Source organism: Theropithecus gelada, chromosome 10 (assembly GCF_003255815.1).
Source record: "Theropithecus gelada isolate Dixy chromosome 10, Tgel_1.0, whole genome shotgun sequence".
NCBI lineage: Eukaryota > Metazoa > Chordata > Mammalia > Primates > Cercopithecidae > Theropithecus > Theropithecus gelada.
The window spans coordinates 44079866-44101388 of record NC_037678.1 but is presented as its reverse complement, the minus strand read 5'-3'; the positions used below and the strand labels follow the sequence as shown (position 1 = coordinate 44101388).

The 21523-nt window shown below is 49.6% G+C and overlaps 1 protein-coding gene and 1 long non-coding RNA gene across 3 annotated transcripts in view; one reads left to right on the top strand and one right to left on the bottom strand.

The window, feature by feature from the left end:
- APCDD1L (APC down-regulated 1 like) overlaps positions 1-11039 on the bottom strand; it is a 55832-nt gene extending 44793 nt beyond the window's left edge. The window contains exons 1-2 of one of the 2 annotated variants that reach the window (XM_025398209.1): positions 10265-11039; positions 9425-9594 (exon numbers count right to left, since the gene is read on the bottom strand). In XM_025398209.1, coding sequence (XP_025253994.1) covers positions 9425-9449 — 25 coding nt within the window. In that variant the 5' untranslated portion in view covers positions 9450-9594; positions 10265-11039. The remainder of the gene's footprint in view (positions 1-9424; positions 9595-10264) is intronic. The other variant, XM_025398208.1, reaches the window with a different exon arrangement.
- A 118-nt stretch (positions 11040-11157) lies between these two features.
- On the top strand, positions 11158-21051 carry LOC112632540. Its single transcript, XR_003121405.1, has 3 exons — positions 11158-11355; positions 19411-19523; positions 19951-21051. It is a non-coding gene; the product is annotated as an uncharacterized LOC112632540 (long non-coding RNA).
- Positions 21052-21523: the final 472 nt, after the last annotated feature.

The following is a 21523-nucleotide window of genomic DNA, read 5'->3' as shown; positions in this document are numbered from 1 at the left end:
CCACCAGGCGGTAGTCTTCCTAGGCTTCTGCTTCTTCAGAAGCACCCTAGCCCCGTGGCGTCCATTTCTTCAGGTATCAAGTGGTGATAAATAGCAGTACCTAAACCACAAGACAGTTGTGAAGAAATAATATAATGCTCCTACAGTGTTTCATAAGGGCAGTACCCAATGGATGTTAGGTATTGCTGACATTGATCCACTCACAGCTACAGTGTAGCCTCAGTCACCCTAGTGGGGTTCCAGTTCCCTGTTCTGAAGCCCCATCCACAAGACTGAGGGCACCTTTGGCAAGCACCTCTCCTCACAGCAGGGAGGGCACAGGGCCTTATCTAAACATCTGGATGTTTGGGGCCCCGATGTTCCCCAAATCCATTCCCAGGAACATCAGTCTGCCTAAGAGAATCTGGACTACCCAGGATCCCCAGTTTGTAGGTGATCCCACTTCTGACACCAGGACCAAGCCCTAAAGCCAGGTCAGATTTCACTTCTCCAACCTCAGCCTCTGTTACATTTCTAACCAGCCTCTCTTGCTGAAGTCCTAGCAAATTCAGGAGGCTACAAAACTGTGAAACTGCAAACCCAGCCCCTTTCCTTGAACCCCCAGCCTCAGATGGAACTGATCCTGTAGAATATACAGAGAAAAACATAGAGACAAGGAAAGAATTTTCTCATAATTCCACCTCCCAGAGATAACTGCTCATTTAATATGTTTTCTTTTTTTATTTAAAAAAAAGGATGCCTCCTCCATGAAAACATAATTAGAATCAAATATACTATATTGTGTTTCTTTTCAAATTTTAAAAAATTATTATTATTATTTTTTACAGAGATGGGATTTCCCTGTGTTGCCCAGGCTCATCTTGAACTTCTGAATTCAAGTGATTCTCCCACTTCGGCCTCCCAAAGTGCTGGGATTACAGGCATGGGCCACTGTGCCTGGTTCATTGTGTTTCGTGTTCTAACATTATGTCATAAATATCCTCCCATGTTAGTCAATTTTTTTGGATATATAATTTTTTATATGCATAATTCCCTCAAGATGTATTTAAGTCATTGCTTATTGTTGGGTATTTAAATTCTGGCCTCTTGGCCTCCTTTCCCTCTCTGGATCCCTGGATATGGTTTGGCCCTCTGCCACTCACCTTTCAACTGTTGGATGATCACATTACTTCTCAATTTCCCATTTCGTAGAAACAACTGGTGCCATCCCACCCACCAGAGTGGGCCCTTTGGATACAACACTAGGCATTTTGGGCAGAATTGCAACCCTGCAGAATATATGCCGAAGTCCTAACTCTAGTACCTCAGATTGTGATCTTATTTGGAAATAAGGTCATTGCAGGTGTAACTAATTAAAATGAGGTCAAACTGGAGCAGAGTGAGCCCTAAATCCAATATGACTGGTGTACTTATTAGAAAAGGAGATGACACACAGTGACAGAGACACACAGGGAGAAGAAGTCCACTTGGCAATGGAGGTAGGAACTGAAGTGATGAGTTTAAAGCCAGGGAATGCCAAGGACTGCTGGCAAACACCAGAAGCTGGAAGAGGCAAAGAAGATTCCCTCCTACGGGCCTCAGAGGGAGCATGCCCCCATTGATACCTTGATTTTGGATGTCTGTTGTTCCAAGTCCCCCAGTTTATAGTACTTTGTTATGACAGCCCCAGGAAACAAATACAAACTCCCCAAATCCCCACTTCCCAGAAACACCTAGTACCATCCTAGCCACCAGAGTGGGCCATTTGGATACATCCCCAGGCAAAAGCAACCTGAGTCCCCTTGCACCTCTGGAAGCAGGAATTTGGGCTTCTCACCTCTTTACCCTTCTCTACATCCCCATCTTCCTCTGACCCATCCAGACACCATTTCTGTCTCTTTCTCCCCAGCCAAGCTCCTGATATCCCAGAAGGAGAAGTTAGCTTTGTAGCCACCCAGAAGAAGCAATGTAGCAGGTTCAAAGGTTGGAATCTGTAGGGCAGTGTCCTGTCACCTTCATAAATGGTATGAGTGACATCTACTGAGGACTTGCTCTGTGTCTGGTCTGCAGTGAGCCTCCCACACGGACAGTCTTATCTACTCAAGCAGTCCCATGGGTTAAACATCATTTTGCAAAGGAGGAAACTGAGGCTTGGAGGGATCAAGTGGTTAGCCAGTCAATGGAACAGCTGGAATGTGAACCTGGGCAATTGAATTCTGGAGCCCAGCCCATTCTGCAGTCTTTGCAGATGAACAATTAGGATCCTTCTGTCTTCAGCAACTCTCAGATTAACATTTAATTGGGGTTTTAAAAAACTGTTCTTGTTAGCATGTCTGTGGTCTCCTACTGCAATCTTCCCCATTAAGCCATGTTATATAAACAGTCAGCTCAGATGCCTCCGACTGTGTGTGTCTTCTGGTGTCCAGATTTTGCTTTAATTCCTGGTACTTTCAAAGGCATCAGGGCAGGGAGGTATTTGCATGAAATTGGAGCTGAACTTTCACTGGAGGTTGGCAGTTGAGGCATGAAACTTGGTGGCCCACAAATCTGGGTTGCTGGGCTTGCTGGCTGGATGACTTGAGTGCTTGGTATCTGATATGGTTTGGCTGTGTCCCCACTCAAATCTCATCTTGAATTTGTAACTCCCACAGTTCCCAGGTGTCATGGGAAGAGCCTGGTGGGAGGTAATTGAATCACAGGGGCGGGTCTTTCCTGTGCTGTTCCTGTGATAGTGAGTAAGTCTCACAAGATCTGATAGTTTTAAAAACAGGAGTTTCCCTGCACAAGTTCTCTCTCTTTGCCTGCTGCCATCCATGTAAGACGTGACTTGCTCCTCCTTGCTTTCCACCATGATTATGAGGCCTCCCCAGCCATGTGGAACTGTAAGCCCATTAAACCTCTTTCTTTTGTAAATTGCCCAGTCTCGGGTATGTCTTTATCAGTAGGGTGAAAATGGGGTAATAGTGTTCATGGCATAGAGAGGTTGTGAGGATAAAATGAAGTAATGTGCTAGCACAGTGCTCTAGCTGTTTTTTCTCTGAGGTACGTTGGTCTTTCTCCCTCTCCCTGACTCTTTCCTTTCCTCTCCTTCTCTCTTTCCCTCTCCCTCTGCCACATACACACCCCCCCCAACACACACACAGCTCCCCCCCCACACACACATACAAAGTGGTAATTTATGGTAGGAATATCTGATCATCTGTTCTCCCCTCTGGGGAATATATACACTTGCTAGTAGCCCATGCACCCCTAAACAGGTTTCAATGGAGTCAACATGAAAGAGAAGAGAAACAGCAACTTCTGTTTCAGGAAGCTTGGGTGAACAAACAGCAAGCTGAAAAAAAATTGCAACATATACAAGAGACAGCTACTTTTCTGTATATAAAGAGCACTTACAAATCAATAAGAAAAATGGTTTGAACATCTAATATAATGACGGGAGAAAGATGTGACCAGGCAGTTCATTGGAAAAGCAATACAAGAGGACTATAAAACACAAATACATGCTTCTCCTTGCTCATAGTATTATAGGAATCCAAATAAAAACCACCAAGCATTGCCACTGGCATGATTTTTAAGAAGTAATAATAACAAGGGTTAGTGAAGATGTAAGAAATGAGTGGTCTCCTAGGTCACCATGTGGGTGGTGCTGCTACAACTCATTTGGAAAAAAGGCTGGAGGGAGAATTTAGCAAACACACTTTGCCATGGCAATTCCACTGCTAAGCATTTCCACTAAAATCTGCAGGCGAAGGGGAGGCTGGCAGCAGGGAACAGAGTTCTAGGCAGAAGAAACAGCATATGCGTGCATATGGAGGTTGTGGTGAGAAGGAATGCGGCTGATGGACAAGCTGGTGGGCTCTGAGTGACTGCCTCACAGTGGTGCTTCCAGCCCAGCAGCCACTATCCTCTCTAAGAAGAAATAGAGGTTATCTGTGAAGTGTGTGGAGACAACTGTTACATGGGGATCAAGGAGCACGTGGAGGGGAGAGCGCAGAGAGAGTGAACATGGCTGAGACAGTGTCCATAAATCAAGAGAGACTCCAGCTGATGGACTTTACATCTTGACAGCATGCAAACATTTTAAATCTCAAAATGCCCCCTGAAGTGGTTAACATCCTCAATTAGATGTTGGCATTGGTGGTGAGGTGAAGAGATGAAGACAACAGAGCAGAGGACTGGCAGAGGGGAGGTGGCTAGGGAGGCCCCAGAGGAGCTGAGGAGGGCCTCGGTGGCAGGGCCCTTCAGTGCAGCTGTGACTGGGGTTCCCGTCTGCTGCTGCTTACACTATGTTGGATATATGAGTGATTACTGAGTACCTACTATGTGCCAGGCACTATTCTAGGGACCGGGGAAAGAACTGTCAATAAAACAGGCCAGGCCTTCTTCTTGTGCAGCCTACTTCGTAGTGAGGAACAGACGTTAAACAGGGAAACAGGTAATGATAGGCCACGGTGTAAGGACAGTGAGGGGTGTCGTGCAGAAAGGCAGAGCAGGGTACTGGGAAGGACTGTGTGCATGCACATGAGTATGTGTGAGTGTGAGTGAGTGTGCGTGTGTGTCTGTGTGTGCATGTGTGTGCATGTGCATACATGCGTGTGTGTGTGTTTTTGTGTGTGTGTGCGAGGGGAGTCAATGAGTCCATTTTAGCCTTCTGGGAAGGCCTCTCAGAGGAGGTAACATCGGAGTAGATACCTGAGTGGAAGAAGGAGCCAGAAGAGCGTTCCAGGCAGAGGCAAGAGAGCGTGGAGGCCCGCAGGGAGTGATGCTGCCTATGTGGAGGCCAAGCCAGGAGCTGCCCAGGTAGTTGGCGTTGAGTGAGGAAGCAGGCAGGACCAGGGCAGGCAGGGTGCTGTGGGCCACGTCACGGCCTTTGGATTGGATTTCACTCAGGGGTACTAACATTCTTCTCATTTCCCTGATGATGAAACTGAAGACAACACTATGGTATCAATGGGCACAGACGTTACCTCTAGTTTTGCCTGTCAAGGTTTCCAGTTTGCAAATGAGTCTTAGCTATACCCCTGCCTAGCTCTTCTTGGGCAAGTCACCTACTTCTCTGGGCCTCAGTTTCTTCATCTGTCAAATGGGAGTGAAAAGCTTCACCTTCCAGGAGTGTTGTAAGATGGGACTAACAACCCACCTCAAACGCTGCTGTAAGTCAGGAGCTGAGCCTGGGCCCTGGTGGACACAGAGAAGGCTCAGTAAGTACAGCCCATCACTGTCACTGTCATTATTACCAGGCTCTGAATGGGGGCAGGGAGAAGGGAGGGACCGAAACAGCTGTTGATAGCATATGTGCTGGCTTACAGTTAGACATTTTCAGGGCTGGAAGCAAATCCAGGTCAACTCCTAGCCAGTGCTACTCACATCATCCAGCTAGTTCTTGGATGCCTCTAGTGATGGGGAATTCACTTCTAGAGGCATCTCATTCTTACCCTGCTTTAAATCCTTCAGTGAACACTCCATTGCTCTTGATATGAAGTCCAACTATTTTCTGAGGCCCCACAACCCTCCAGGAACCACCCCCTGCCAACCCCTGACCTTGTCCACTGTCCACCACTTGGTCCCTCACTCTCTTTTCTTTTGCATCTAAGCTTTGCACATACTAGTCCTTCTGCTGGGAATTCTGTCTGTTCTGCCCCCTCCTCATTCACTTAGCCCCTCCCCTTTTTTCAAGTTCTAAGTTACATATCACCTTTCTAGGGAGGCCTTCTTGAACCTCCCAGCCTGGGCTCGACACCCCTAAAACTGCTTGGGAACGTGCTCATCAGTCTTGTAATTAGTTGCTCATTTAAGATTGAGTTGCCCACTTTCCATGAAGGTGGGGAGCTGTCTGATTTGTCCTTCTGTCTTCTGCATCTCACACCAGTGAGTGGCACGTACACAGGAAGGCACACAATACATGTCCACTGAATTGAGACTCTGTCAGTGCCTCTCTGCTAGACAATTCTTTTTTTTTTTTTTTTTTTTTTTTGTCTGGCTCTGTTGCCCAGGCTAAAGTGCAGTGGTGCAATCTTGGCTCACTGCAACCTCCTCCTCCCGGGTTCAAGCAATTATCCTGCCTCAGCCTCCCAAGTAGCTGGGATTACAGGTGCCTGCCACCACACCCACCTAATTTTTTATTTTTAGTAGAGACAGGGTTTCACCATGTTGGTCAGGCTAGTCTTGAACTCCTGATCTCAGGTGATCTGGCACCTCGGCCTCCCTAAATGCTGGGATTAAAGGCATGAGCCACCATGCCCAGCCCAATTCTTCCTCTTAGCAAGCTCACCCTACTCTAGCAGTGAGCGCTGTCAACACCCCCACTCTGCAGATAAGGAAATTGATGATGGTAGCACTGGCTACAGGGCTGGGGCAGAATGACAGGAGACAGCAGCAAGAAGGATGGAGCCTGGCCCTGCATGGTGTCGGGGTTAAACCCAAACAATTATTAATTTTATTGCTGTTGATATAATTATGATAGTCAAGGTGTTCTCATGGGGAAGAAAATACAGCACCTGCCAAAAGGAGACAGATGCTAAGTGATGCGTACAAGCTCAAGCTGAAATGGCAACTTCCTGAGAGCAGGGGCCCTGGCTCTTTCTTCCCCATGTCTGGGGACTTTAGGGCAGTATCTGACTCCCTGCAGGGACAGCACAGAGGGTTCACCAGGTTCTCAGTGCTAAGTCCTGGCCATATACCATCTCATTGAACACTTCCAGCGCTCCCTGAGGTCACAGTTATCACCATTCCCAACACACTGATTGGGTCACATGCTCAGGGAGGCTGCGTGGATCCAGGTGACAGAACAGGAAGGTAACAAAGCCAAGGTAGGACCCAGGTCTGTCTAATTCCAAAACCACCCTCCGTGCCAACTTCAGAATTCACTTCCTTCTCAGGAGTCCCCCAACTCAGCCTAGCTGCCCTCAAACTCAAACCAATTTTAATGGCTTCTCCTTCCCTTCACGTTGAGCTATTGATCTTCATTTTCCAGGCTGGTTTTGGCATGAACCACTGTATCTTGGAAGTTTTATCAGGGGCTCATTCTGGCTTTAAGCTTTCATTAGCACAGTTAACTTCCAATATGCTGCAAAAATATTTCTTCACATGTAGCTTCTAACTGCTTTGCCATCCAGATGGTTTTGAAATCAAGGAAGCTGCTATATTTGCCTGGAGCTGGTTGTTTTGAATTTTGCGATCACAGCCTTGGTCAGAAGATGAGTGACACAGCTGGCCACAGTGATTCGTCTTTGAGGAGCACATCGCAAAGCAGGAAGAGGAAGTCTCCACTGATAATTTTTTTGTTTGTTTTAAATAACTAATACGATTACGCGTTTCTATTCACATTAGATTTTTGGAAGAGTGTATTTAAGTAATTTTCTTTAGTTTTTATTCTGGGTTTCAAAACAGAGCTCCACGTCAACAACTAATTTATTATGGAATAGCCTGTGATTTTGACCTAGTTAATCTGACTCTAAATGATAACTTGCCATCGCAAAGTATATGGCAAGAGATAAAAGCAGAGCTGAAATTAGAAAAAAAAAAAATACAAGTGCGAGAAAAAAAGGAGAAGCTATGGTTTCTCATTTTCCCCCTCCAGCACAAATTGTTGAGTAATGAGATTTTTAAAAGCCAGAAATTGCTGTGGCGTGAACCAGTGCTGGCAGCTGGAGAACTGGCACCAGACACATCTGGCCTGACAGGGTTTGAAGGAAGGCTCGCTGCAGTGGGTGACTACCCGTACCGCAGCCGGGCTCCTGCAGCCGCCATGTTCAGATACAAGAGGGAGGGAGAGCAAATGGGAAAAATCAACGTCCAAATTAGAAACTACCTAAGCCATGCTGTTTTTCTTGGGGCCCCACTGTGCCTTTGATTTCCTGATCGTTCAGAGCAAGAATAACAAAATCCGTCTAACCCAGTGATTTGGACAGATTCATCTGAAAAGCTACCCGTTGGGTTTGATCTGTTCATACCAGTGATTCTCAACTGGGGAGCCAATTTATCCCCTGGAGACATGTGGCCATATCTGGAGACTTTTTCAGTTATAACTAGGAGGAGGTGCTACTGGCATCTGTAGGAAGAGGGCAGGGTTGCTGCTAAGCTCCCCAAAATGCACAGGAGGGGCCCCTCACCCCCAACAAAGAATCATCTAGTGCCAAATGTCAATAGCGGTAAGGTTAGGAACCCCTAACATGTGTGTACTCAATCTGAATTCCTTTGGTGGGGTGGCTGGTGTGCCATTATATATATAGTTTCTGGAACCTGGAGACATGAAGTTCAGGCCTGCCCAGCTCAGGCACCTAAATTATGTAAGTAGCTGAAGGATCAACTGGGTCCCGTTTCCTTTTACTAAAGCAAAAGGATCTCATCACCTGGTGATGCAGCCAGCGGTGAAAAGAGCTTTTGAAAGAAGCGTTCAGTGGAAAAGAGTGCCTGGGGTAGAGCTGGGAGCTGCAGCGGCAGGCTGAACGGCATCCTCCCCCTTTCTGGCGGCTGTGTCGGAATTGAGGGCAGGTGGACCCTGGAGCAGGATGCCCCCCCTCTCTCATCAGCCCCCCGGGACACTCTTGGCTTCTCTGCTGTTGAATCTGTCTCACTTGCTGTGGTGAAAGGTCACCAAGGAGCTGGGCAGCAGGACTCCCCAGGCGCCAGCCACGGTTCTACACTCACAGTGATTTTATTGGCATGACGGGAAGCTCGGGCCTGCCAAAGACAACAGTCCTGTGCTGTGACTGAGACTGCAGGCTCCTGGGGCATGTGTCCTACCACTCTAGACTGTCCCCTTCCCACTGGGTGCAACGGCCTGGAAGAGGTGGATGACGGCAGATGGACACCCGGTTTCCCCATCCTGTCCTCCCTATCTCAGCACCCAGCAGAGGCGCGCTTCCACGCCTGGCCCCCTTTCACCGTTTCCAGTTCACATTTTCCTGCCCTTTCTAAAGAAGCAGCAGGGCTGAGGTGGTCTCTTTTCATGCTCGTGATCAACTCTGTGGCCAAGGGCAGCTGTGCGACCTCTCGCTCCCAGGCTGCCAGGGGAAGCGGCCCCTGGATGAATGTCCCTTTCCACATGTGCATCTGCAACTCTTCAAACTGCGGAGGCGCCCTCCCTCGACCCTCCCTCGACCCTCCCTCGACCCTCATTCACACCCTTGCCAGCTCTTCCCAAAACAGCTTGCCTAGAAATATGGGGGCTGGGAAGAAAAGACTGTGATTGAAGAGCTCCTCGAGGTGACTTAGACTTTGCTCCTTGCCTGTGCTCCGTGGGACCGCGCAGCCCCTCATTACCCCGGGGTTCTCGGCTGCCATTCCCTGAACGCGAGCTCAGGGCCAGGCCGCAAGTGGAGTGCTCTTCCTGCACGTGCTCTCGTAATCTTCACAACCATCCCAGACGGAGGAGGGGATTTTGTGAGCCCATTTGACAGTAGAGAAAGTCAAGACTGAGAGAGCAGATGGCTATGCTTACCCAAGGCCAGACGGGTTGATACCATGTTGATCTGGGCTTCCCAACCAGGTGGTCTAAGCCCAGGGCCAGAATTCTTAGCCTTTCATAATGTAAGGGTGCTTGGGGATGAGCCCCCAGCTGGGCACACTTCAACTGTGGTTACTGTCATTTTTGTCAGTGGTGACTGGCCCCTGTGATGGCACACTCCAGTCAGCTGGCCTTTGTACAGTTTTGTCTACCCTACTCCCCACCCCTACGAAGAGCCACCAGGAACCCATTAGTCCTGGAGAAGGCACTGCCTCCTCTACCAGGGGTTCCTGAAGCCCCTTGGTCCCCTTTGTCAGGCCCGCTGGGCACAACTCGAGCCTGGGGCCACTGAGCACTCCCTAGCTTCTCCCCAAGTCCTGCTGCAGGACGAAGCCCCGACCCTGCACAGGTCAGGATTCCGTGAGCACGAAGAACCCCAGCATCCTTGGTCTGAGTGCCCGGGCCTGTCCCGTACCACGGGGGGCTCAGTGGGTCTGGGATCCTCCTGTATCTTCTTGGAGGCCCCGGTCCCACTGGGCCCAGCACAAAGGGCAGCTCTGGGTACCTACAGGCCAGGCTCCGACTGGCGCAGAGCGTACAGGGGCGCTCACATGGTGCGGTGACGCGACTCCCTTCCGCAGGGCCCAGGAAGCTCCTGGAGGCGCGCAGGTGCCGGCCAGGTGAGACTGGAGAAGGGCGCGCAGGGCGCAGCACAGCGGCCGCGTGCGCCTGCCCAGGGCCGTAGTCCCCAAGGGCCCTTAGGGGACATCAGACGGCGAGCTCCCTCCCTTCCGACCTCAGCCAGTTTGCCGGATGGGGGAGGGTGGCACCTACCTCCGAAAAGCACCAGGACGCAAACGTAGGGGAGCATGGCTGCGAGCATCCCGGCGGGGCTAGCAGGACAGCCCGCTGGGCACCCCCCAAGGTGCGCAAGGGGAGGCGTGGGCGCTGGGCTCTCCAACTGCAGCGGGCGCCGGCGTCCAGGCTGGGGTCCTGAGAAGAAGTTGCAAGGGTCCTGCGCCCCCCTCGGCGCTCACACGCGCTCAGCCTCCCCGGCTGTTGATAGTTGTAAGCAGAGCTGCTCACTCATAGGTCCAACTCTCCAGAAGAGGTGGAGACAGCCCCCGGCGAGGCTCGCACACCCGCGCAGGGCGCACAGCCCCTGGTGCAGCTCTTTCCACCATTCAGACCCCCAGCACTCCCCTAGATGTCTGTCCCCTGGCAGTCGCCTTCCCCAAAGTCTTCGCAGTGGGCAAGGAGGCCTTCCCCAAACTCTGGTCCCGGCCAAGCCAGAGCGATGCGCTCCTTGCGTCAAAGCGCACCCCTAGCCAGGCCGTTCCCTGGAAGGTCAAGCGGGGCGGGGGGGTTCCCCTTAGCCCCTCAAGCCCTGGGACCCCTGAAGTTTCTATTCACGTCTTCCAGATACTCCTGGAAAAGTCGCGTCAACTTGGATCCCAGCAAACCCAGAAGCTCAGTGAAAGTGGCCAACCCGGTCGCTTAGAAGCCAGCCACGGCCTCTGTCTGTAAATGAGGCCCTCAACCCCTCCCCACCACACCCAAACGCATCCAGGCGAAGTGTGGAGCCGACCAGGCTGGTTTTCCTCCTCCTCCCAACTCCTCCTCCTGCTCCCCCCCCCCACTCCCCAAATCTCATCTGAGTGAGTCAGCTGAGGGTGGCAGCTCAGAGGCAAGGCAGCCATGAGGCGGAGGACAGGCTGGGGGACCCCAATGGGTCCACTCCGGCCCCCACCCCAGGCACTGGGACTCTGGTGGCACCCTGGATGGCAGGCAAGCCTTGAAGTCAAGTGCACGCGCCTTGGAAAGGAGGACAGGGAGAGTTATGGGATTTATGAATGAAGAAGAGAAAGAGAATCACTCGGATGGGAAAAGTTAACTGGATTGTTCCCACCTGCATGGATCACCGGGTAACAGAAGTGGGACCGAGGGGGCGAGGCTGCGGGCTGGGGATGTGTGGGTTTCCTTGTGTTGCCATAAACCCAGAGACGGAGAGGAAGAGATGGAAAGAAAAAGGAAAAAGGGAAAGAAAGTAAGAGGAGAGAGAGGGGAAAAGAGAGGATGTAGAGAGACAGAGAAGAGAGACCTGAGAGAGGGAGAGAAAGAAAGAGACAGAAAGAGAAATGGAAGTGGGGAAAGGGGAAACAGGCAGAGAGAGTAAGGGGAGGGAAGAGAGAGGGAAAAGGAAGGAGGGAGTGAAATCAAGAGAAGTAAAAAGAGAACCAGGAAGGGGGTGGGGGGAGAGAGAGAGATTGAGAGAGAGAAAGAGAGGGAAGAGAAGAGAGAATAGACAAGAGAGAAGAGAGAAGACAGAGATGTGGCCTCCTTGGGGAAAGGTTTGGAGAACTGGGTCAGGCCCGTTTCCCGGGGCTCACCAGTGAGCAGTCCACCTGCCCCTCTGAAGCATTTGATAGACTCATATGTCCCACTTTTGTGAGCTGATCATCCCACAGAGGACCAGGGGACACCACCTCACCTTTTGATTTCTTACCAGAAACTTGGGTGAGGCTTCCAGGAGCTACAAGAGCCCTTCAGTCCACCCAGGGACCGCGGGCCCACGAGCTTCCTTAGCTTTCCTCCTCTCCAGAGGCAACAGGGAATAGGAAAAAGTCCAGAGCAAGGCCACAGCACAACCTTATGCAAATGGAAATGTGAGGAAAACGATCAATTTGCTTCCTGAAAATGACATTTTTTTTTCTGGTTTCTATGAGACGCGAGGTGGCCTTTCTGAAACCGAAATTGGTATGAGCTTTCCCTGGCAGACAATGGCTACAGGCCACATGTTAAATTCTTATGAAAGGGATAACTTTGTGGGCAAGAGGAGAATTGTGCAGGGTGATTATTTATAATTGCATAATTGTGATTATTTGTTCAATTATCTGTCTTTCAATGTACAAAATTTACAATTATGGGTAGTTTAAAAACTGCATGCTAAGGCCGGGTGCCGTGGCACACACCTGTAATCCCAGCACTTTGGGAGAGCCAGGCGGGTGCATCACGTGAGGTCAGCAGTTCAAGACCAGCCTGGCCAACATGGTGAAACCCCGCCTCTACTAAAAATACAAAAATTAGCTGGGCGTGGTGGCAGGCGTCTGTAATCCTAGCTACTCCAGAGGCTGAGGCAGGAGAATCACTTGAATCTGGGAGGTGGAGGTTGCAGTGAGCCAAGATTGTGCCATTGTACTCCAGCCTGGATGACAAGAGTGAAACTCCATATCAAAAAAATAATAATAATAAATTAAAACTACATGCTATTCTGGCCATAATCATTTGAGACTTCAGTCTCTGGGCTTTCTGGATGTGGGTGTTTCAAAGTCCCAGATGGCTGATGAGGGTTCAAGCATTAGCGGCTTTTCGCGGGGAGGATGGGTGTTACACTGATGTCCTACGAAGGGTCATAATTCAGTATTTTCAGAACTTATTGTACTGCTATTAGAGGTACGAACTTTCCCACAAAGTATGGTGCTTGTGCATTAATAGTTGTATTGGCTTATTTATAAATGAGAGGATTTGCTGATAATTATTGAGACTGTGGCATGGGCCGGGCGCTAGCTGGGTTGAGTACTTTGTATGCATGTACTTTATATCTGAGCAAATTGACAAGAAGTAGGAATTATGGTCAGGCCATTTTACAAACTGGGGCAACTGAGTTCAGAGAATTTGGGCCACTGTCCTGAGGCCAGGCAGCTGGAAGGTGGCAGAACCCCCAGGTCCCTGCTTCCGACCACCGTGCTGTGTCTCCAGAACACGTCCTGTCTCACTGGGTTGTCTACTCCTTTCTGAATCTGAGGATCCCAAAAGAAAAGGCCTGTTTTAAAATAACAGCTTCTCTTCAAAGAGGTGTGTGAATAATGGGGGAAACATAACTCCAAAGTACTTTTTGTATCCAGCCTGGGCAACACGGCAGAACACCATCTCTACAAAAAAATACAAAAATTCTCCAGGTGTAGTGGCACAGGCCTGTAGTCTCAGCTACTAGGGAGGCTGAGGTGGGAGGATCTCTTGAGCCTGGGTGGTCGAGGCTGCAGTGACCTATGATTGTGCCACTGCACTCCAGCCTGGGCGACAGAGCAAGACCTTGTCGCACACACACGCAAAAAGTGCTTTTTCTAGATCCTAGCTAAACCCCAACTGTTGAGGCTGAGAGTTACAGGTGGGCCCTGTGCCTGCTGCGTTCTCACCCTTGCGATGGGGCAACACTTGGGAGGATGTGGGCAGCTGTAAAGGGCACTGGAGGCTGACGGGTCCAGCGCTCCTCACTTTCCAGGTGAGGAAACAGAAGCACAATGCAGGTTACCACAACGAGGTAACACAGATTTTACCCCACAAATAGAAAAAAGCAAAGAAAATGGACAAATAGTGTTTGAACAAGGCTCTCCTCAACTCACAAGGAGATCAAACAAGAGCAAAAGAAGGAACCGAAGCTAAAACTCATTTATTGTCTTCAAACATAAATTTATTTTTAATCAAAAAAAGGAAAAAGTTATGTTGTCCAGATCTTGCATTTTGCTCAAGGAAGGGTGATATACGCTTGGTTCCTGACCTCTTTCTTAACAAATAATCGCTTGAGAACTTTTGAAATGGTAGCAATCATAAAGCTGTTTTGGGGAGAAGCCCCAGCTCTGTGTTGGCCGTGAGTCACATCTGTGGGCATTACTGCATCTTGGCCTCTGTAGCTGGGCTTTTCTGGGCTGTTAACTGCAGGGGCCCTCCCTGGGAGGTCAGAGCTGCTGGGGCTGAGGTTTTGGGAGGATTCAGGGGATCTTGCTGGGTGTGAGGGAAGCGTCCTTGAGTCAGATGTCCGTGAGTGAGAGCCAGCCTTCTTGCTCCATGTTTATCTCCCACACCACCTCTTCCCCCAGAACCAAAGTCCAGAAGGAATCAGGAGGAAAGTATTGCAGAGCAGGGCCTCTATTCCTTCCCCCTCCCCTCCACATGCCTACCTCTTCATCCTTGTCCCTGTTAAAACACTGTGGGATGATAAGATCACCCCACAAAATCATGCGATAAAATGGTCTGGTTCCTCTGCTTGTTATCAGGGGTATCTGATCAAAGAAATGGTGCCCAGGCCTGGTTATCTAATAACCAAATAAGCATCCAGGCAGCCTCCTGGGCCAAGAAAGGTAGGTTGGGGCAGCTCTGGATGAAGCAGGGGACAGGCCGGGGTGGGCTGGGCCCCTCTTGGTGACCATTTCTGCCTCCAGAGTGAGCATGCTGGCTTGGCCCGAGTCGACCAGATCCTTACAACAACCTGCATATTACAGACGAAGAAACTGAGGCAGGAAAACCAAGTCCCTGTCCTTCAGAAGTACCTGGTGTGCCCCTAAGCCTAGCACATGCCTTGTGCATAGTAGGGGCTCACTACATGTTTGCTGAGTGAATGAATGAGAGAACAAATGAACTGTCACAGAATGAGCACTGGGTTTATCAGAAGACCTGAATTCAAATCTTAATGCTACCACTTAGCCACTCACCACGGCCCAGTGCTAGGAGGAGGCAAACTGGTTCCCAGGGCTCACCATGTAACAGGCAGTCACTCTCGGGTGGGCACAGGTGCAGATAGCCCCTCCAGGTGAATGCCTTCTCATAGTTTGAGCCCTGGGTGCCTCACCGCAGTCCTGGCCCTGCAATTCCCTCTGCATCTGTTTCTTCCTCTGTAAAATAGAATGAAGCTGTGCCCCACCTGTAGGAATTAGAAGACCATGTCCAGGAATTGAGCATTGGGTGTAGGGTCCAGTCTTCTCAGGCCCTGAAACCCCATGGTGAGAAGTTGAAGGTCACACAGCTGGTACGCAATGGAGCCTGGATGGAAACCTGGTCTGGGCTGGAAAGACTGGCTCCTCAGACTGAACCTAAACTACCTAGGTCCTGAATGGCATCTTGTTCACCTGCCTCTGGGAAGGCAGGTTGTGGAAATACAACCTGAGGGCTGTCTGGGAACTCACCCACCAGCCCTCAAACCTGTATAGGTCTTCTTGCTCTATCTGGCTATTGTGTGTATGGTAGGGGCTGGGGGCGTTGGAGGGCTTAACCTAACACCTGGCACATAAATGTTTAGTGAATATGTTTTGAATGAATGTATGAATTCAGTAGATGAATGGATGGGTGATTAGCTAGGTGGATAGATGTGTAAGTGGGTGAGTGGATGGGTGGATGGGTTAATGGGTGGATGGGTGGGTGGGTGGGGGAATGGATGGATGAATCAGTGAATAGACGGATAGATGGATGGAGGGTGAGATGGATGGATGGATGGATGAATAGATGACTGGGTGGATGGATACATGGATGGGTGGGTGGATGAGTGGATGGGTGGTAAGTGGGTGAATGGATTAATGGGTGGATGAGTGGGGGGGTGGATGGATAGATGGATGTATGGGTGACTGGGTTGGTGGATGGATAGATGGATGGATGAGTGAGTGGGTGAATGGAAGGGGAAGAGGATGGGTAGGTGGATGGGGGTGAGATGGGTGGGTGGATGGATGGATGGATGAGTGGATGAGTGGGTGGATGGGTGGATGAATGGGTGGATGGGTCAGTGGGTGGATGGTTTGGTGGATTAATGGGTGGATGAGTGGGTGGGTAATTGGATAGATGGATGAATGGGTGGGTAGGTGGGTGAGTTAATGGGTGGATGGGTGCATGAGTGGGTGAGTAAATGGGCGGGTGGGTGGATGGGTGGGGAGATGGGTGGATGAGTGAGTGGGTAGGTGGGTGGATAGGTGGGTGGGTTAATGAGTGAGTGAATGGATAGGTGGATGAGGGAGTGAGTGAGTGAGTGGTTGGGTGGATGGTTGGGTGGTGGTTGATAGGTGAATGGGTGAGTGGATGGATAGATGATGGATGGGTAGGTGGGTGGGCTAATGGGTGGGTGTGTGAGTGGATGAGTGTATGGGTGGGTGGATAGGTGGGTGTGTGGATAGATGGGAGGGTGGATAGGTTGGTGGGTGAATAGGTGGGAGGGTTGATAGGTGGGTGGGTGAATAGGCGGGTGGGTGGGTAGATGGATAGGTGAATGGGTGAGTGGATGGATAGGTGATGGATGGGTAGGTGGGTGGGCTAATGAGTGGATGGGTGTGTGAAAGGGTGAGTGGATGGGTGGGTGGCTGGATGGGTGGGTGGGCGGATGGGTGGGTGGGTGGATGACTAACACTCCATTTGCCGTAATTGTTGCTCTGAGTGGTGCTCACACCGAATGGTTTGTTAATTTTTTAGTAACAATTCATTAATGTGTTAACTCAAGCTGTGGAGACACATCTTAATCCCTGCACTTAAGGGGTGCTTTCTCACAAAGGCGGGGCCTTGTGTTCTTCCTGTGAACAGCCACAGCACCAGCGTGACAGGCGGGTGCTGTTGAGCGAAGAGCAAATGCCTGCTCTTATGTGGCCAGCCTTGTTTGCCTGGGAGGTTTGGGGATTTGTTTTTGTTAAATTTCTGGGTCCCCAGCCCAGCTCAAACCGTTCACTGATGCTGGGGTCACTCATGGCAGGCTGTGGAATGGCGGCTGAGCAGCTGGGTCTGGCACCAATAGCTTCATCAACATGACACCCAGACAGTCAGGTCCCTCTGGTCGTGGAGCTGACCGTTTGATGCTATGTAGACCCACCAGGGGTTGCAGGCGGTCTATAGAAAGAATGGGTTGGCTTGGTTCATTCTACTTGGGAGGCAACAAAATTCAGCCTGAGCGAGGGCTTCTGTTGATGCAGGATGGAGGAGAGGTTGCCCGCTCATGGTGGAAGGAAGGCTTTGGGCGTCTAATGGGGCTCATGTCTTGGTGCTGCCCTTCATGAGGTACATGACTTTGGGCCTTTGGGCACAGCCTTCTGAGCCTTGTGTTGCTCAACTGCAAAGGGAGAATCCTCAGGTTTGGGGAAAATGTAATGAGATGACACAAGTAAAGCCCTCAGTGTGGGGCCTGGTGGGCTGCAGGTCTTTGGTAAGAGGGCAGATGTCACCATTATTTCAGAGGGGACTGGGTGGGTTTATGGATGAGTGGCTCACATCACCCAAGACCCCATGTTGGGCTCAGCACTGCAGGATGTTGGAGCTGGGAGGCCTCTGCAGACCAGGTTCACTCATTTTCAAATGACCTCTTGGGAGCCACCTAGAGAGGAGAGGACAGGGAAGGGAGGCAGAGAGGCTGGTCTCTGAGCCTCCTCCTCCCCAGTGTCATCTCAGGGTCACCATAGTGCTCTTCATGGGGTGGGAAGTGGTGGCCTCTAAGTGGCTATCAAATGTGAAGACTGCAAAGAGGGATCCATGGCTGTCGGAGCAAGGAGATACGCGATGGCACAGAGAGATCCGGAAAGCACATCATCTCTTGAGCAGAAGAGCACATTCATATAAACCCAGAACACAAACCTGCACGCAAGTGTTGCTTGCATTTCACGTGTGTGTATCTAAGGCAATCCATTAGACATACTCCAGGGGATGTCTTTCAGGAGGAGGAAGGAAGGAAACGGGTGTGGAGATGGGAGTGGGGGCAAAGGGAAAAATGTATACAATAAGAAAATAAGACAGATGAGGGGCCCAACATGGACCAAGGTTGTTAGCAAGCCATGAATTCAGTAATGTTAAATGCAACTTCCTGTGTCTGCGATCCAAAAAGTATGGTAAGCAAAAGAGACTATGGAGAGACTGAGGCACAGCAAGGGGCAGAGGGATGGCCAGAATGGTGGTCGGGTGTCACCCAGACACTCAGGTCCCTCTGACCATGACACTGACAGTCTGAGTCTGGAGTGATGTAGATCCACCAGGGCTTGCCGAAGAGCATGGTTCGGTCCCCATCCTCTGATGTCTGCTCGTGTGTGCAGAAGAGCTGCTTGGAGCAGGGTCTCACCTTTCTGTACCCATTGGCCCCCCACTCCCATCCACCAGCTGGGTCGCAAGAAAAGGCAAAAGCTATTGTGACAGATTCCTTGTTTTGAGAGGCTTTTGTCGAAGGGGGGAAAAAAGAAAAGTTAGGGAACATGTGTGACTTCAAATTATGTCAGTTATAAAGTTTATTGTTAGCCCGCATTATAAAAATCAATATATGTTCCTCATATAGGATTTTAAAAGCACTGAGTTTATTATTTCTCTCTCATTGTAAAATTAACAGTGTTCCTAATATGCTACTTGGAAAATACAAAGTGGAAAGAAGAAAAATGAAAGTTACGTATAGTCCTTCAGCCCAGGGACAACCCCGGCTAACGCTGGGATGGATGAATTTTATATATACATATAAATATTCTCATCTATGGTCAAATTTAATAATGTGAATGCCTTGATAAACCACTAATTCCTTAATTTCATCTTTTGGGTTAATTTCCTAGTCTTTAAGGAACTGTTAGACGCAAGGCTATGGGTAGTGGGTGGGCAAGGGACATGAAAAAAGAAATCTTATTTTTTGGCCAAAATATCCTGCATGTTGGATTTGCCTTTGTTTTGTTTTGCTTTGAGCCTTCCGCCTTGTTAGGCAGCTGTTTGTACACTTTCCTCTGCTTTGGATTTCAGTCTGGAAGCAGCACATTGATTTTAAACAGAAATACCTTAAAAGGATGGTGTTTGGGGGTTTACAATGCCCCCACCATCAGCTTGCAAGTGGTTGGTTCTGTTCTGGCTGGCACGTTATGCCAATAAGAGGGCTGGTATGTCACCCAGGGAGCAGGTTAGCTAAATTCAAGGTGAACAGACGGCACTCTCTGTTTCTCTTCTGGCCATCTGCCTAGTTTGGGGGGTCTTGGGGAATTGGAGAAGCAATATTTGGGGGTGGGGGATCTTACAAGTGCTCACAGCACAACCCAAGCCTAAGACCTTTTTTCCCTTCCTTCCCTCTTCTTTTTTTTCAGTTTACAATTAACACTCAGGGTTTAGTCTCCACCCCTCTCTCTTGAAATGGAATTTTTATCTCTTGATTCATGCTACAAGATAAAATCCCTGTTTATCCAGTTGCATGAATAATTGATAAGCTCTTTCCAACTTGCCAGAAGCAACTTAGCCGTCTCGCCTTGCGGCCTGGAACCCCTGGCAATTTCCGGAGCACCGGCAAGAGACTTTTGCACAGTCTCTGCTTGGAGTCTACCGACTCTCTGTCTCAGAGGTGGGGGTTTATCTCTTGATCCTGATTCGTGAGTTACAGATGAGGCACTGAAGTTTCCAGCAATGGGGGCGTGGGGCCGGGGGAGGGAGGGAGGTGCACATCAGAGTCCACTTAGATTTTGTGAACTCTTGTCTGTGACAGGTGCGGACCCAGATTCCACTGGGAGCACCCCCCACACTCCCCATCCAGGGCTGGCAGTTTCAGAGTTCACAGCATTCATTGACTCTAATCTGTTCCCTGATAGTTTAAAGCAGGCCCAAGATATGAAAGCATTTTCCTTCCTGCATATTTAATGGACTTAATGAGATAACAATGAGAATCTGTGTTTAGGCTCTGTAGCGCATTTGGCTTTCCAGCAATGTTTATATGATAAAAGGCAGTGGGCTGTTATTTATGTGCTTAGCTGGGGTTTATTCTTTTTAAACAGGTCTGGACAGCTACTTGTTATATTTGGCTCATGCTAGCTTAAAAAAGGAATTTATGGACCTTACTGCAGAACGTCCCAATTCTTCAGGCCAAGGTAAATGCAAGTTGGGGTGGTAGTGAAGTTGCAAACTGCCCTCAAGAAAAAAAGTTAACAAGATATTGCTCCTTCCACCCCTGGCCTCCCCTTGGTTCCCTGACCCCAAAAGCCTTCCCACCAGGCTTCAGGGTGACAAACGCTTGGATTTGATGGGGCTGAGATTCGCTTGTGCCTTTGTTGATGGCAGGGCACTTTTATTGAAACTTGTTGAAAGGAGCTAGCTTCGAAGGCTCCTCCAAGACTCTATACCATACGGGGAAGCAGGGCTTTGATTCAAGGTACTCACAGCTATCAACCACGGGCATTCAGTGAGTTTTCTCTTTCATTTGGGGAAGGAAGGGAGAAAATGAATCAGAGGCTGATTTTTTTTTTTTTTTCCTGGGCTGTTTTCCCCAAGCTCCAGGAAATTAAGAAACACACCATTAGTTTTAGCAAACAATTTGAACAAAGTAAAACCAGATCTCCCACCAACGTCCAAGGACCACGAGGGGTCTGAGTGCCCCTGGCGCTGTTTGTGGACTCTGCGGGTCGTGGAGGAGCCACGAAATGGGAAGAGAGCTGTGGGTGATACAGGATGGTGTGCGTGACAGTCCCCCCGTGTCTTCTTTGCTACCATATTTATTGTAGCTTAGATGTTTGTGGCCTGGTGGCACCAAAGAAAGGGGAACAGAAAGGGTTTTTGGGGCGCCATGGCCCAGACCTTAGCCTGAACGTTATGGGAAGCCGGTGGGTGTCTACATGCGTTGGTGAAGACCAGTGGGCTTCTCCTTGGAAGCTGGTCTCCAAGATGGCTCTGGATGGCTCACTCCTGCATCTCACCAAATCCACAGGGTCCAGCTGTGTCTCCAGGGCTGCGTGGCTTATTGAAAAAGAGAGTGTATGGTGGATTTCAATATCCATATTCTACAAAAAATGTAAAAGGGGCAGGGGACGGGAACAAAGAAACCAGTGCTGGTGATCCCGTCCCCACAGTAAGGTCTGCGCTAGTGTGGACATGGGACAGGGGCCAGCTCACTCTTGTGTATGTGATTTTGATGTTTGTATGTTTGTTGTACCACACGAACCAGTCTTGGATGGCTGTTCTGAGTAAATGGGATGATGTGGGTAAAGACCCCAAGACCAGAGCTTGGCACAGGGCCATGCTGGATAATGCTGACTCATGGTGATGAGGGGAAGGAGGAGGCAGGATCCGATGGGTGAGGAGTCCAGGCTCCAGTGCAGCTAAATCACCGTCCACCAGTGTGATCTCAGCAAGCCTCTCTCCATCTGTACCTAGATGGTTCACCCATTAAACACTCCAGGCACATTGAAGGGAGATGAACAGTATCCAGCATGGTTCTCAGCTGTGAGAAGCCATACACTCTCCTTTTCAACCCTACAACGTTCTGTCGCCTGGGTGCAGGTTTCTTTCCTCTTTTTTTTTTTTTTTTTTTACTTATTACGAGGTAAAATACAGTCTTATTACAGAAAACTAGAA